We start from the raw sequence: 14,018 nt of genomic DNA, 5'->3' as shown, positions 1-14,018 counted from the left end.
AGACAAAAAATAGAAGGAGCGGATAAATGAAACAATAATAATGAAAAATATTTAAAAAATAAAGCAACTCATAGCAGCTCTCTCTGACGTATCAGTCGGGATGGGCAAAGGTGCTGGAAACTGAGAGGATGGAGGAAGGAGGTGAGGTCAGGAGAGGAGAGAGACGTGGAGGAAACGACACAGGTGGATGCCGCCGCACTGTGGAGGGATGTGTGTGTGTTTGGGGGGAGGCTGCGAGAAGTCGGAGAATAAAGTGAATGTAGACAAAGGGGAATTTAATTGAATGATAAAGTGATGGAGAGAGAGTGAAAAGAGTGGAGAGGGAGAGAGAGGGAATAAATCACAGCAGGGATAAATAAAGAAGATGGAGTACTGGGTGCCCCACTAGTTGTAATGCATGCCTGAGGATGAGCAGGAGGGTGTGTGGGATATTAAAAGAGGAGACAAGAGAGCGAGATGAGTGGAACAGAGGCACAGTAGGAGCAGAGGAAAGGCAAAACAAGGGGGGAGGAAAGAGTGAGGTGGAGGGGGGGAGAAAAAAGGCTTTTTACCTGTGATGTGCCTGAGGGGGGAGGGAGATAGGAGGAGGGACAGAAGTGTTGTTGCATCAAAAGAGCATGCAAAAAGATTTAAGGAAAGGATGGTGCAGGTCAGGTATATAACGCCTGGAGAGAGTGGGTGTGAAGAGTAACAGATGGAGGGAGAGGATGGAGAGAGTAAGCAAGCAGACGAGAGTGCAGGCTTTATGTTATATGTGGATGCTGGCACCGAAGTCCCCATTTCATTTGCTCTTTATTTGCTTCTCGGAGATCCACTTACATCAGATAAATACTACGAGAATGAACTTATCTCTCTCCGGATAATTTACCCAGAGAACTTTCTTTTTCATTCCACGAGTAAACAGCCACGGCTCCCTCCTTAGAAAACTGTGAAACAAAAGAGCGAACCCACCGAGTGGCACGCACATTCATAAAAAGCTCCCGTTTCCAGCCTTTCATTGCAGAGTATCCACGACTTTTTTAGAAAGAGTCAAACAAAGAGAGAGGTTGAGGTGCTGTGTGGAATTAGGAAACAGAAAAACTAATAAACAGTCGACACCAAAGACTTTAGAGATTGTTAATGTTTAAGTTCAAATAGTTTATTTGCTCATCTTTTGATTGTGGCCACTGTGTGAGGTGGTTTCCATTGTTTGTGTGGCTGAAAGCTGTGCTGACTTTTCCCAAGCAATTAGCCACGGGGACAAAGACTCAGACAGGGCACTAAACTAATCCTGTGACACAGCAAAATCGAATATTTCTAGTTGACTAAATGCATTTTATCCCTGAGTTTCATATTTTAGAGATGACTGATTTCTCCTCTGTGGTTAGTAGGGCAGGAAGTAGTACAGTAAAGCTGTTTGAGTTTAGGAAAAACAATAACAACGATTAGTGTGATTGCTACTCTAATCTCAATTATAACATAATTATTCAAAAACTTGACAAACTTAAACACTAGACTCACTTTTGATGTCTTCAGCTGCAATAAGGAGTCAATGAATTTGAGCTGGTAGGTGCAACACTTGATTACCATATTTTTCAGATTATAAGGCGCATTAAGTGAAACAAAACAGTCAGATAAGTCGACTCATTCTTCTTGCTTCCTCCACTTCCGTAACATTGATTCATTAATGTTGAATTCTCTGGCAGCTGCTCTATTCACATGTTGTTGCAGTATATTAATGACTAACCTCGTATTGTGGATGGATTATCTCAGTTGTTCTCCTGAAGTTTGGTCCGTTTACAGCATCCTGCCGTGCGATTGCATTTGTATCTAACCATCAGGAACCCTCACGTTAACTTTTATCGAGTGGAAAAAAGTTAGCATTCATCCTCCAGCTTCACTGTGCTTATTATGCTAACATAGCTGTGTCGCTAGCGATCACATAGCACATCATTATATACCAGCTAGCCCAACTTCAGTAACCCTACAAACGTCACTGCTGTTTAGTTTCCTGTCTTCATTTGGAAGTGGTAGCAGAGCTGTACGTTTAAATGTTTTCAGAAATCTCTCAGTCATGCTCAGAACATGCTATATCATGCGAGCTAACTTCCTGCTAACTTCTAACTCTGTTATATGTAATAACTTCTGTTTTCATGGATGCCTGGATGTTAAACTTCATTGTTACACCTGGTAAAGCAGCAACGCTGATCATTTTGTTAAAGATGAAAGAATTTAGACCGTTTTTAACTCTCAGTGTTCGTTTGACTTTGGGACCTGAAACAGACGGAGTTTAGGACCCTGATTACTCCGCGAGGCTCCTGACTACAGTAGCCGTAATGCTGTGCGGTGCGGCTTCGTAGCTTAGCAAAGTCGTACTAAAAAAAACATTTGTTTTACAGATTTTTGAGCGCCGTGTAGCACATAAAATCGGTTCGATATTTTAGCTCAAATATGAACATCAGCCGATATCAGTGTTGCTCCAACATTAGGCACATTAAACCTAAAATAAGTTCCGCTGTTATCCCGTTATATTAAGATCATTTGACTTATCATTTAAGCTGTTTTGTTTGGTATATTAAATATACTGTGCTTCACTACTTTAAGTAAAGGAACTCATATGTTATGGCGTAGAAAACGTAAATAATATCACAGCAGCAAAGACTGGAACAGAAATAAAGACAGAATGAAGAGAGATGCTGAAAAAAGCAGAGTTAAACACTTTAAGCATGTGCGGGACTCAGGATGACATTTCTGGAACACCGCTGAATTTCATTCATACCTAAGAGACAATTCAACACGACAAGTACATGATACCTTTGAACAGGTGGCTGCCACAAATTCTCTTGAACGTGTTCATTTCTCTAAAGTCTCTTCAGAGAGGCAAGCATGACGAGAGTCTGGCAGCATCCCCTCCCTGTCGACGGGTTTATCAATTAACCGGCCGAGATTCACTCAGTCAGTGGATAAGAGGGTCCGTCTTACCTGTGGTGAAATGTCTGCGGTAGGGTGGGTGGGGAGGTGGAGGGGGTGGTCAGGCTGGGCGAGTAGGGATGGTACGGCGTCTTCTTCAGAGCCTGGATCAGGTTGTGCCTGTACTCTGGATCTATGGACCACAAAGAGCCTTTGCCTATGCTCTGCAAGACAGCAAGAAAAAACGAAGAGGAGAAAGTTGTTATTGAAGAACAATGACTGCAGCCCAAAGCTCAACTTCAGCCTTTCACAGGATTCCTATTTACCCAACCACGTGCACACACAGCCATCCTGCATTCCCAAGGAAGATAAAACTCAGAGGAACGAGAAGTAAAACATCCTCAAAGCCACCTTGCTCCACATTTTCCTGTCCGTCTTTATGGAAAAAGAAATCATGAAGCTTCTTTCTGATGAGGACGTAGGCAAACTCTTTAACTTTCTCCATTCCAGATGGTGCGTATTTTTAGATCAAAGCGGCTCCCCCCCTCACCTAATGAAGCTGTCGGCCCCCCAACCTGAGTGAAGCCAGCCTATAGATTATAGAGAAGGGTGCCATGAAAATAGACTGTCTCTGTCTCTCAGAGCCTTCAGCATGCTTTCATCTGCCTTGTCATCTGAATTTGGAAAAACTGGGTGGGTGGGGGTAGAGACAGAGGCAGAGATTGGGGAGGAACGCACAAAACAAAAATTTAAGGTGTCGTCCTCAACTCAGTTTATAGTGCTCTGTGATATTAAAAAAAGGTACAGGCTATGGGTGGGAAGACGACGGGACTCCGGGCTTCTGATTTTCAGTCGATATGAAAGGAAATCAAGGATGCAGGCTTTATTTTAGAAGTGGGGGGGAACCAATCAGTAAACACCTGGAGAAACAAGCACCAGACATAAAACTGGTTTAAGCCACTACTGCCAAATAGTTTTCCCTGTTAGTGATGGCACTTTGAGGAAATGTCTCTAAGAGGATAATGTATCAGAAACAAGTGTTGGAGCCGCTCTGCTGGACAAACTATGAGATGATGCAGTTTCTACAACACCCCAGCATCTTTTCCCCGCCCCTTTTTAATGTCCACTCCTGACAATCTCCTAATTCTAGCCCAGGAATCTATAAAGAGGGAAATATCACAGTTATGCAGGCGAATATTAATTAAGGATTGAATAATCACCATATTGCTACATTAGAGGGTCAACCTCTTATCTGTAGTGGTACACAAACCACTATGCAAATCACCCCAGTTTAGGGTATTGATAAAACCTCTAATTAATATATTCAACAAAGATTTGTCTATCAAAGAAGATTTTACTAATATGTGAATATTTAAATCAGGAGGAAATGACAGGATGTCGGCTGGAGTTGGATATTTGGTTGTAGCACCTGATCAAATCTGCAGATAACACATGAAAGAAGCAGCTGCAAATAGTGGCTAATGCCTCTGCACTTAACTGGAAAAGTGTACAGAGCTCTCTTAAGTTTCAGTCTTTTTTCCCTCCTTTGTCAGAAGAAATTCGACGAGAAAGCTTTTCCTCTCAGGTTCCTGATCAGGCCTACATGTGAAACGTATGTATTTTTTACACTTCACATAATGAAAACATTTATTTGAAAAACAGGACTCAAAGGCGAGGGAGCGATGAACTAAATTTCCTGCGATGCTGTATGACCTGCTTTCCTACAGCTCTGCTCCGGTTAAACATTAGAGCAGCAGGTCACATATACACTAACCAAAAAACACCAATATCTGATGTCTTGCAGCACAGGTTCAAAACTTCACAATCACGTCTGATATCCAACTTTATCCTTCAGGCTCCATCATCTCCACCGAGCGGTGACCGTGCAGAACCTCTTGTGTTTCTCTGCGTGGCTCTTCATCCTTAGATGTCCACAGAGTCAAAAACTGTGCTACGGGCTGCTGCAGCTCCCGACCTTGTAAGAATGCAAGAAGCTAATAGGATGTGTGCGCACTGTTGATTTGTGTCCCCCCGTCTGGATCTTTGCATTAGTATGTCAGTCGTGTTGAACACAGGCCATATGTGCCTTGTTCTGCTCTGTGTGTGTGAGAATGTGTGTATGACGAGTTCCCTGGGGAGTGTGATATTACCCAGCGTGGTGTGCTCCTGGGAGTGCTTCTATTACTGCCAGCAACGCCTCTCCTGGAGAGCATGATATTACACACACATACACTCGCTCCCACAGAGGTGACCCCCACTGGGCCAAATTTCCCCTTGCACCTCCAGCTCGCCTGCGTTTGTATATATACCTCTATGTATGTGTGTGAGTGTGTGTGTCTACTGTCTGCCAGCCGATTGAATCAATGCTCTCTCCAGAATCTCTGTCTGCTGGGGCTCCCGCCGCTGCCAACCAGCCAGCGAGCCAATCAAAATGCTTAATCTGTAGCCTATCTGTCGATAGGCCAATCACAGGGCGCATCTCACAGGAAGGGCCTGCCACCTGGGTTAGAACAGTCGCCTTGGCAACAAGCATCATAATCTTGGAAGCTGGAGAAGGTGAAAAGGACTTTTTTTTGTTGTTTTTTAACAAATCTGCAAAGAAAGGGGGTTACATTTTGTGAATTTTCAGATCTGATACCACACAGATTAAAAAAATATTCCAATCTAGAAATTTCATGCGTTTCCTCTCTCCTACATTTTTTAAACACTTGAGTGCACGGCTGAAACAAGGGTGCGTCACCCGCTGTTTCCAAATTGTGCTGTCCTATCAGTTCATCCACAGGTGGAGGGTACAGAGGGGTTTGCATCCCCTTTCTGGCACTTTACTCATGACCTCCTGAATGCATCATTGTGAAAACATGAAATAATACTCTAAAATTCACTGAAAGCTAAATTTAGATGTCAAATTTGAATGTTGTTTGTTATTAATTCCCACTCGTGTACCACAGTGGTTTGGTGTACGGCCTGCATTCTCTAACTCATTTAACGCTGCAAAAATAACCTTAAAACAGGATGTGTGACACGCTGTTCTTTGAGTCTTCCTCTCATTAGAATAAACCAAATCTACAGTTGTCACCCTCCTGCATTTCTTTCAGCTCCATTAACTTGTACTGAAAATTTGTGCTTCAGCAAAGCTGCCAAATTATTAGAGGGCGGCCACATTTCCTAATCCAGATGTATGGAGGCAGGAGGCGTGTGCACAAGGTGAACCATTAGGACTGAATTTACAACCAGCGTTCAAGTAGTTTGGTGTTTATTTTCAACAGAGTTTTACACAAACTGCAACCTGCCTGGGACGCATCAGGATGTGAGTAAAAGACAAAAAGGGGAAGAAGGGGGAGACAAAGGCGGGGAGACAGAGTGCGAGAGGGATGACTGTGTGTTGCTAACATCTGTTTCCTGTGTTATATAAGCTGTGGGGGCTGGTCTCACTTCGAAATGGGAGATATTTAAAAAAAAGTAGCATACACTCTAGGGCTGCCACGATTTGTCGACTAGTCACGATTACGTCGACTATCAAAATCGTCGACGACTGATTTAATAGTCAACGTGTCGTTTGAAGCTTTGTAAGATCGCAAAAGACGCAGGAATAATAGCAGGATTTAAGAGTGTAATAACGGACTGAAACAGAAGATGGCAGCACTGCATGTACAAGGATGCCAGCTGCCGTTAAACCCCGAAGAAGAAGAAGCAGCTGTGTCCCAGAATTCATAGCGCGGCCCAGCTTAGTTTCCAACAATGGCGGTAGCTAGTTAGTTTTAATGTTACTCTTATTATTCTTTCTGGGTCACAAAATAAACGTTTAACATATTTTCATGCGAGAATGTAGCTGTGTAAACCTCAAATATCGGCTCAGTTTATCAGGACACCACATATTTTCAAAAGCGCTCCGACGTTTTCGGAGACGTCTGTTACCCACTAGCTCGATAGCTAGCCGGGGGCTAGGTCACTAGCGCCGTGAGAACACCGGACTCCCGGCAAATTGTTTTCAAACCCACCGCTGTCTTTCGCGACTCAGGTTAAATACATATGAGTCACTTAGATAACTTAAAAATGTTGTTGTTTTTTTTTTTTTTTTAGTATTTTATTTGTTCCTGAGTAAATCGGTTTGGCTGAGATTAAAGTTGTAGTTTTTACACAGCTGAATAAACGTCAAGCAGACAGCTGATTATCAGAAGTGTGAGATGCTGGAGAATATACTCCGGTGTCCTGTTATATTTTAGATAGCAAGGAGTTTATTAAACTTCACCGAAACAATCTGCAAATTTCATTAAAATTGAATAAACTATCATCTTGTCTTTATTTTTAGTTAGCACCTTAAAAGCTTAAAGCTGTAAGCTAATGATAGTTATATAAGAGCAGATGCTGCTGGTGCAATAAGCTGTAGTTTTACGTCCAGTGGATGATGATCTGATTAGTCGACTAATCGCATAAATAATCGGTGACTAGTCGACTGTCAAAATAATCGTTTGTGGCAGCCCTAATACACTCCTCACTACATGACGAAACATCACACATATCCTGACATAACCTACACTACACTTTAGTGTTCCCCTCATTTTAGATTAAATCTATGAGCTTTGTTCACATGAACGCTGAGCCTTCAGATCTCATCACTTTCAACAGGTTGTATTGTGACTGCTTACGCTGATTCTTCCACATCCACGGCGACACGTTCATTATACATTCACTTTGGCACCGTTTCACTGCTGTCCGTGCTGCTGTGCTTGAGAATGCTTAGAAAACAAAGTCAGCAATGCCGGTAATTTGCTGTCTGCAGTAAATTTGTTTTCATCTGGAAAATGGTCAAGTAATGGCAGCAGGGGCGTGTGCCACATTCCCCCCGATAGTGAAAATGCATTCCCAGAGTGTTCAAACTAAAATGGGGTCAGCAGTGTTTTTCCAAAGATGCCGTATGCTACACTTTACAATAAACAAACGATATCTGTGAGCTCATGATGTAATTCAGGATGTTATACTTCTCTGAAGGTGATGCTGCTGCTAATCAGACACAGCTTTGCATGATCCACAGTTCAAAACATCTTTTTTGGACTCATGAATAATGATCTGCTGCCTCAATCAAGCTGTTTTAGCTGCCTTTGAGCCCTTCCTTGTGATTGGCTGCCCCTTACAAACCAAAGGTTTGAACAGGAGGTGAGTTATCTGCTCTCAGCGACATCATCCAGAGTCACGAGCACAAAAACACTGTGTGTGATGTACGCTGACCTCGTGTTTGGAATCTTCTCATCAAGTACAGCAGCGCTTCCATTTTCCTGAAATGTCAATAAAGCTCATCTTATCTCATCTAAACAGCAGAAGGCAAAGAAAGGTATATAATAAGCCACTTTTAAAGTTTTCCCATAGAAACAACAGAAACAATACATTCATCCAACTAATACGTAACGTCTGAGTATATTTAAAGTGATCTGATGTTCCTCAGTGCCACAGCTGTACGTTAATCTCGCATTAACGTACAGCATCGGCTCATTTTCCAGTCAATCCCATAGACATCATCATAGCTGTAAGAACCCACTGGCACTAAACTTCCGTCTTCATGCTCAGCTGAAAATAGTACCCAGCGACGTCCTCCCGTCTGACTAATGTTTGCTAAAACTAAAGTCTACAGCTGTTTACAGAACTTACCTAACAGTTTTAAAGGTTAAGCTCGTCATTAGAATGAAATGGGCTCTGGCGCTCAGTGTCACGGGTCTGAGGAGTCAGAAAGCAGCCAGGAGTTTTAGATTTGTGTCCAAACTGCAAACAAAACGTGTCCTGTGACTATTCCTCAGCACAGCTGTATATCCTCAACTATAATTACAGCTTTAAACAGTTTTATCATCATTAATAATGGCATCCATACACCACGGAGACCCATTTCAGCAGTTTGCAGTGGCTATTATGAGAAGAGACAGTAAATTTTGTTTCCAACTCAAACAGCGAAATGAGATTAAAAAAAGATGCATGACGCAGAGAGCACAGAGCTGCCACTCTGCGTGGAAGCATCAGTGTAAGAGGCTTTCTTGTCCACTGTGCAACATGACTTAACCTACACCACCAATCCAAAGTATCAGGCCTGCGCACAATTTCATGACGGACATCCTCAGATGCGGTAAATGCTTTAACCCCGGCTTTTTTAAACCCTGATTAACCCGCTGCGACACAAGGATCCATCTTTACTTACACAGAGATAATCAGGAGGATTAATAATATACCAGAGGACTAGTGCAGCACGGACCAGATACATGTCTGAACACTAATTCAGACACTGAGTAAAGCTGGAGATATGATGTCTGCAGCTCACGAGCACAAAGTTTAATGCAGAGTAAAGAGAGCTGAGGGGGGGAAAAGGAGTGGAAAAATACAAGAAGGCGAATATTCTTTTGAAAAAGGGTCCTCGAGACGGACAATTTCAGCACTCGTCAAAAGCCCTTTGGCAACAAAAGGACAAAGCGGCACAGTTGGGAATGAACATTACACGTTGGCCGGACAACAGGTAATTTTTTTTGTCAGGACGTAGAAAAACCGAGCGGTGTAATGCGCCGAAATGTCGTCTACAGGTGTTACGAATTCCCTTTTCCTCCACGGCTGACAAAGCTGTTCCCCACGTGCTTTCGATTGAGCAGAGTTCTGCTCTTCCCGTGCTGTCGTCATTCCTTCATTTCAGTTTTGGTTTTTCGTTGTTTGAATCGGTGATTACGTTTGTGTTTCGTCAATAATACAACAAAGCAGACTCTAGAAGACCCGAATCTGTTGTTTCAAGGCTCTAAAAAGCTGCTACGGCCGATTTCACGAGTTCTCCCCCTCCAACTCAAAAACACCGCACATATAAACTCTGACAGGACAAGAGACACAAACTGGACTGAGCCCAAGCGAAGCGACTCCCAGAGTGCTTGTGATATGCTGTCACTGAGCAATTAATTAGAGCGAGATCACCGGGGTTTTGGTTCCTCCATGGCTTGTCACGGTACCTGTGGAAAACCTCTCCCAAACTTCCCAAGCAGCAGTCTTCCAGATGTTTACAGTGCGTCCCAAAGGCTGCACTGGAGAAGGGCAATGAGGTCACAAGGCTCATGACTTGTGAATCACAATGACAGAAGCAAACTTGTTACAGAACAATAACACATAGACAAAGGCAGAGATGCGTTTAATGACCGCTGTCTTTTTTGGCTAAAGGCAGCAATTACATCGTGCCTTTTACGGTGGACTTTGAGTCATGTTTTCCTTGTTTTTAGCTCATTTTTTGGCCTCCACTGACTCCAGAGCAGAAATATCTGGTATATTAGCTGCTAAATGCGACACTAGCTGCAATTTGTTCCACTGGCTGTTATTGAGAAGGTAAAGAAAGCAAGGGGAGAAGTCGGAGAAGCCCTACCAAGCCCAACCTCACAATCCAAGATGGCAGCAGTAAAAGTAAACAGAAGTAAAATTGTAGATCTTCTGCCCCGTACATCACTGCTGTGTATTTGTCACCCACACACAGAGCACAGACCAACTCTATCTGTCAATATTCTACAGAGGTATTTTTAAGAGAAAAGACAAACATTGCATCTCTATCTGCATTAGAGAGGAAAACAAAGCCTGTGTTTCACTGCTCTTCTGCTCACTATGACTGGAAACATCTGATGCATAAAAGCAAAGCATTCACCTGAAAGATGCTTTAAAAAACTTCAGTCAAGGAGCCGATCCTTGTGAATTTATCCTTTTTCAGTTACAAGTTGAATTGACTTGTTTTTTTCCTGCTTGCAGTTTTTGTTCCACATATGATCTTATATGCATACCTAAAGGATCCAGGAAAATCTACCTGTAAAAGAAAAGTCTGGAAAAATCAGTACAATATGTTTGGAAATTTGGGGGTTTTCAGCGTTTAGATCGGCCGATGGTATCCACATATCCTGCACCCTTCATTTCTTTATACCAGGGTCATTTTACACCGCGGGCCACGTACAGCCTGCGGTGCAGCAGTGAAACTCCCCTTTCTGTCAGTTTCAAGACGTTACATATGTAACTGTTTTTCTACATGTTCTCCCTCTCACCTCTGGGGCAGGGGGCATTGGGGATCAACAGGTTAACTGTTTATGGCTTAATTCCCCATGAGGGAGGTTTTTATCAGTAGGAAAAGCTGTAAAACTTACAGATAAAAATCCAAAACGTATGTTTGTGCTTGTTTGAGGTGAGCAGCAGATCAAACACATTCAGGCCTGTGAGACTCATTCAGACACTGAGCCATGGCTCTGTGCTACATGCACACATTTCTGCATCTCTAGCATTCAAAGACACTTTCTATATAGTTTATTTTTATGTAATATTTAATCTCAGCTGTAAATGTATGCTTCCACGCTTCAATGATTTTAAAGTCTGGGTCCTTAGGAGGTCGATCCATGACTGATAGTTGTATGTTTGTCTATCCAGATGTGGTTTTTGTGCATTAACAGGCATCACTGTCGTTCTGAAAAATGAAGCCAATCTGAGGTTTTCCAGATGGTATTTCACAGAGGATCAAAATTTAATTGTAATCTTGTGTATCGATAATTCAGTGACTCAGATGATGTCAAAGCCTCCACCGTGTCTTACAGAGGGATGTAAACTCTTACTGTTGCACCGCCTCCTCTGAACATACTGACAATCTGAACCAATCTACAGGCAGTATTTTAGGCCTGACACTTATCGTTTATGCCATGACCATTTTCTTTGTAACTTTGGCTACGTTCACTCTGCAGGTCTTGATGCTCAATTCCGATTTTTTGATCAAATCCGATTTTTTTGTCTGCTCGTTCACACTACAAATAAAATGCGACAGCAAACGCGCTCTAGTGTGAACGCTCAAAGCGGCGCATGCGCAAAAGAAGACGTCACACACAACGCGCTCTGTTTAGACCCAGAGCAACAGTGTTGTTTGACTGATGGGCCTTAATATAAAGACTTCGGACTTCACGTTTCCCAATTTTTGCTTTAAGTTATTTTGTTATTTACATAATAATGTAGATAACCTAATAATGATCCTTATTGCTGTTTTAGAGGAGCGCTGCTTCAAAGGATAGCTGCAGATTTCTGTCAGAATCTGCAGATTATACAGTACAAATAAAATGTTCACATTTCTCCAACGTTATCTTCCCAACAGTTTCACTGACATCTACACGGGATGGCCAGGAAGCGTTCGCGATGTCTTCTCCGGCGCTGATAATTGGTGTCTGTCTTGTGTCGGTGACGTAAAAGACGGATTTAATGCGACTTGACCATCAAACAGCAGTCGCTTTCTGAAACATCGGATATGTATCGGATTCAGCACCACATACGAAAGTGGCCCAGATCGGATTTGAAAATATCGGATTTGTGCCGTTCACACTGTCATAGCATGATCAGATATGGATCGCATAGGGTCAAAAAAATCGGATTTGATGCGCTTTCGCCTGCAGTGTGAACGTAGCCTTTGTCATTAGATCCATTAGTCGAGCAGAGCGACTCCATTCTTTACAATACTCGTGTAGATCATCACAGCTGATGTAGTGAGAAGTCAAGCAGCAGCTGGAAAGTTCATGAACATAAACCTTTTTATTTTCTACTTTCAATACAACTAACATACAGTATGTATGCACACAGATATCTTCTCTTTGGATGAAACGAGATATTTTTACTCCATTACAAGTGTTGCTCGTCCGTTAAGGACCTTTCACCTTTCTTTGATCCCACTGTGACAGGATTTTATGGCTCAAACTGTCGTCATAAATGTTTTGTACTTGTAAATTAAATGCATAGTTGTGAACTGAGTTTTGTGACCTTGTAAACCAAAATATCTGAAAATTTAATGTTTGTGCATCTATAGATGAGAATTTGTGTGTTTGTAAGAAATATTTACATAAGTTACAATTTTTTTTGATAAGATCTGGTTACAGATACCAGCAAGAAACTTGTGTAAAACTCTGCGCTGAACTTCCCTGGCTGTGTGTGGGTTTCAACTTACGAGTACAAATTTTGACCCAATTTTTCTTCCTTTCAGCTGATTGGTCAATGTTATGTCAATCACAAATGTAACAATCCAATCAGAGAACAGAAGGGTTTGGCTGTGGGTGGGGTGCTTTACTGAGCTCCAGGTCCTGGAAGGGTAATACAGTTATGACCAAAATTTGAGCCTATTGGATGCTTAAATTGGCAAAACTGAGAAGGAAAAATATTTAGGTCACAGTGGCTTACACGACCAAAGTCTGGGAAAGTCAGTGGTTTTTATCAATTTTGACTGAGACTTAATTAAATGTTTTCATGTCCTGGTGACCAATGAAATGAGAGTGGCACAAGATAGATAAGGCATCAAAACAACCTATCTTCAAACAAGTTGTTTGAAGATAGCTGAGTTGTGAGATCAACTGTGAGAAGGACTCAGACAGCACCCTCAGTATCAGCCCTGGCTTACTAACACTGCACTCTAGAAAATGCAACACAATCATATCTGTGCTTTCCCCCCAAAATCCAGCAGTGGTAGTTTTGTGACTGCAACAAAGTCCCGACAAATGAACATCAAAAACCACCTTAAACTAACAGATTTTCCTGTGCTCACTTCAAACACTCTTCATAATGCTTCGAGTGCTGAAACATAAAGGCATCAAGGACGCCTCTCATCTGAACGGGGCAAGGTTAAGTTAGAAGGTGACACACTTAAGTGCAACACCGAGAGACTTCGCAGCGAGTTTCAGATTACAAACCTGCCCATTCTCTCCGCTGTGATTTCATAAGAGGCTTTCAGAGATATATCGCTGACTGTGTGTGTGTGTGTGTGTGTGTGTGTGCTGTTACAACACTCATCCACAAGTCTGAGGGCAACAACACTTGTCATTCAGCACAGTGAAGAATCCTGTTTGTAAACAAAGCCATGGCAACCGTGGTACTCTCTCACGCTCTCTCTCACAAGTTTGCACTCCCACACGCAAAACTGACACACACACACACACACAGGGAGCAGTAAGCTTATTCTAAACTAGTCCCCATCTTGTCATCTGCCTGGATATGACCCAGAAATACAGCCACTGGAACAAATAGGCCACTGTCATATTAATCTCCACCTCTGTAAATTGATGGAAATATAATTTGGTGTGTTCAAAGCAAGCCGTGTCTGCACGCTTTGCCCATCTCTCTCTCTC

General features: G+C 42.4%; 1 protein-coding gene across 3 annotated transcripts in view; it reads right to left on the bottom strand.

The window, feature by feature from the left end:
• Positions 1 to 14,018, bottom strand: part of ches1 (checkpoint suppressor 1) — a 66,382-nt gene that overhangs the window by 18,610 nt on the left and 33,754 nt on the right. For all 3 annotated transcript variants that reach the window (XM_085373314.1, XM_085373313.1, XM_085373316.1), the window contains exon 3: positions 2,962 to 3,113. In XM_085373314.1, coding sequence (XP_085229440.1) covers positions 2,962 to 3,113 — 152 coding nt within the window. The remainder of the gene's footprint in view (positions 1 to 2,961; positions 3,114 to 14,018) is intronic.

The sequence above is a fragment of the Diplotaxodon limnothrissa genome, linkage group LG15, assembly GCF_057381915.1.
Source record: "Diplotaxodon limnothrissa isolate DT_005_m linkage group LG15, D_limnothrissa_male_GT1.1, whole genome shotgun sequence".
NCBI classification, from domain to species: Eukaryota; Metazoa; Chordata; class Actinopteri; order Cichliformes; family Cichlidae; genus Diplotaxodon; species Diplotaxodon limnothrissa.
Note: the sequence above shows the minus strand (reverse complement) of the source record. Positions and strands in the feature narration are given on the sequence as shown.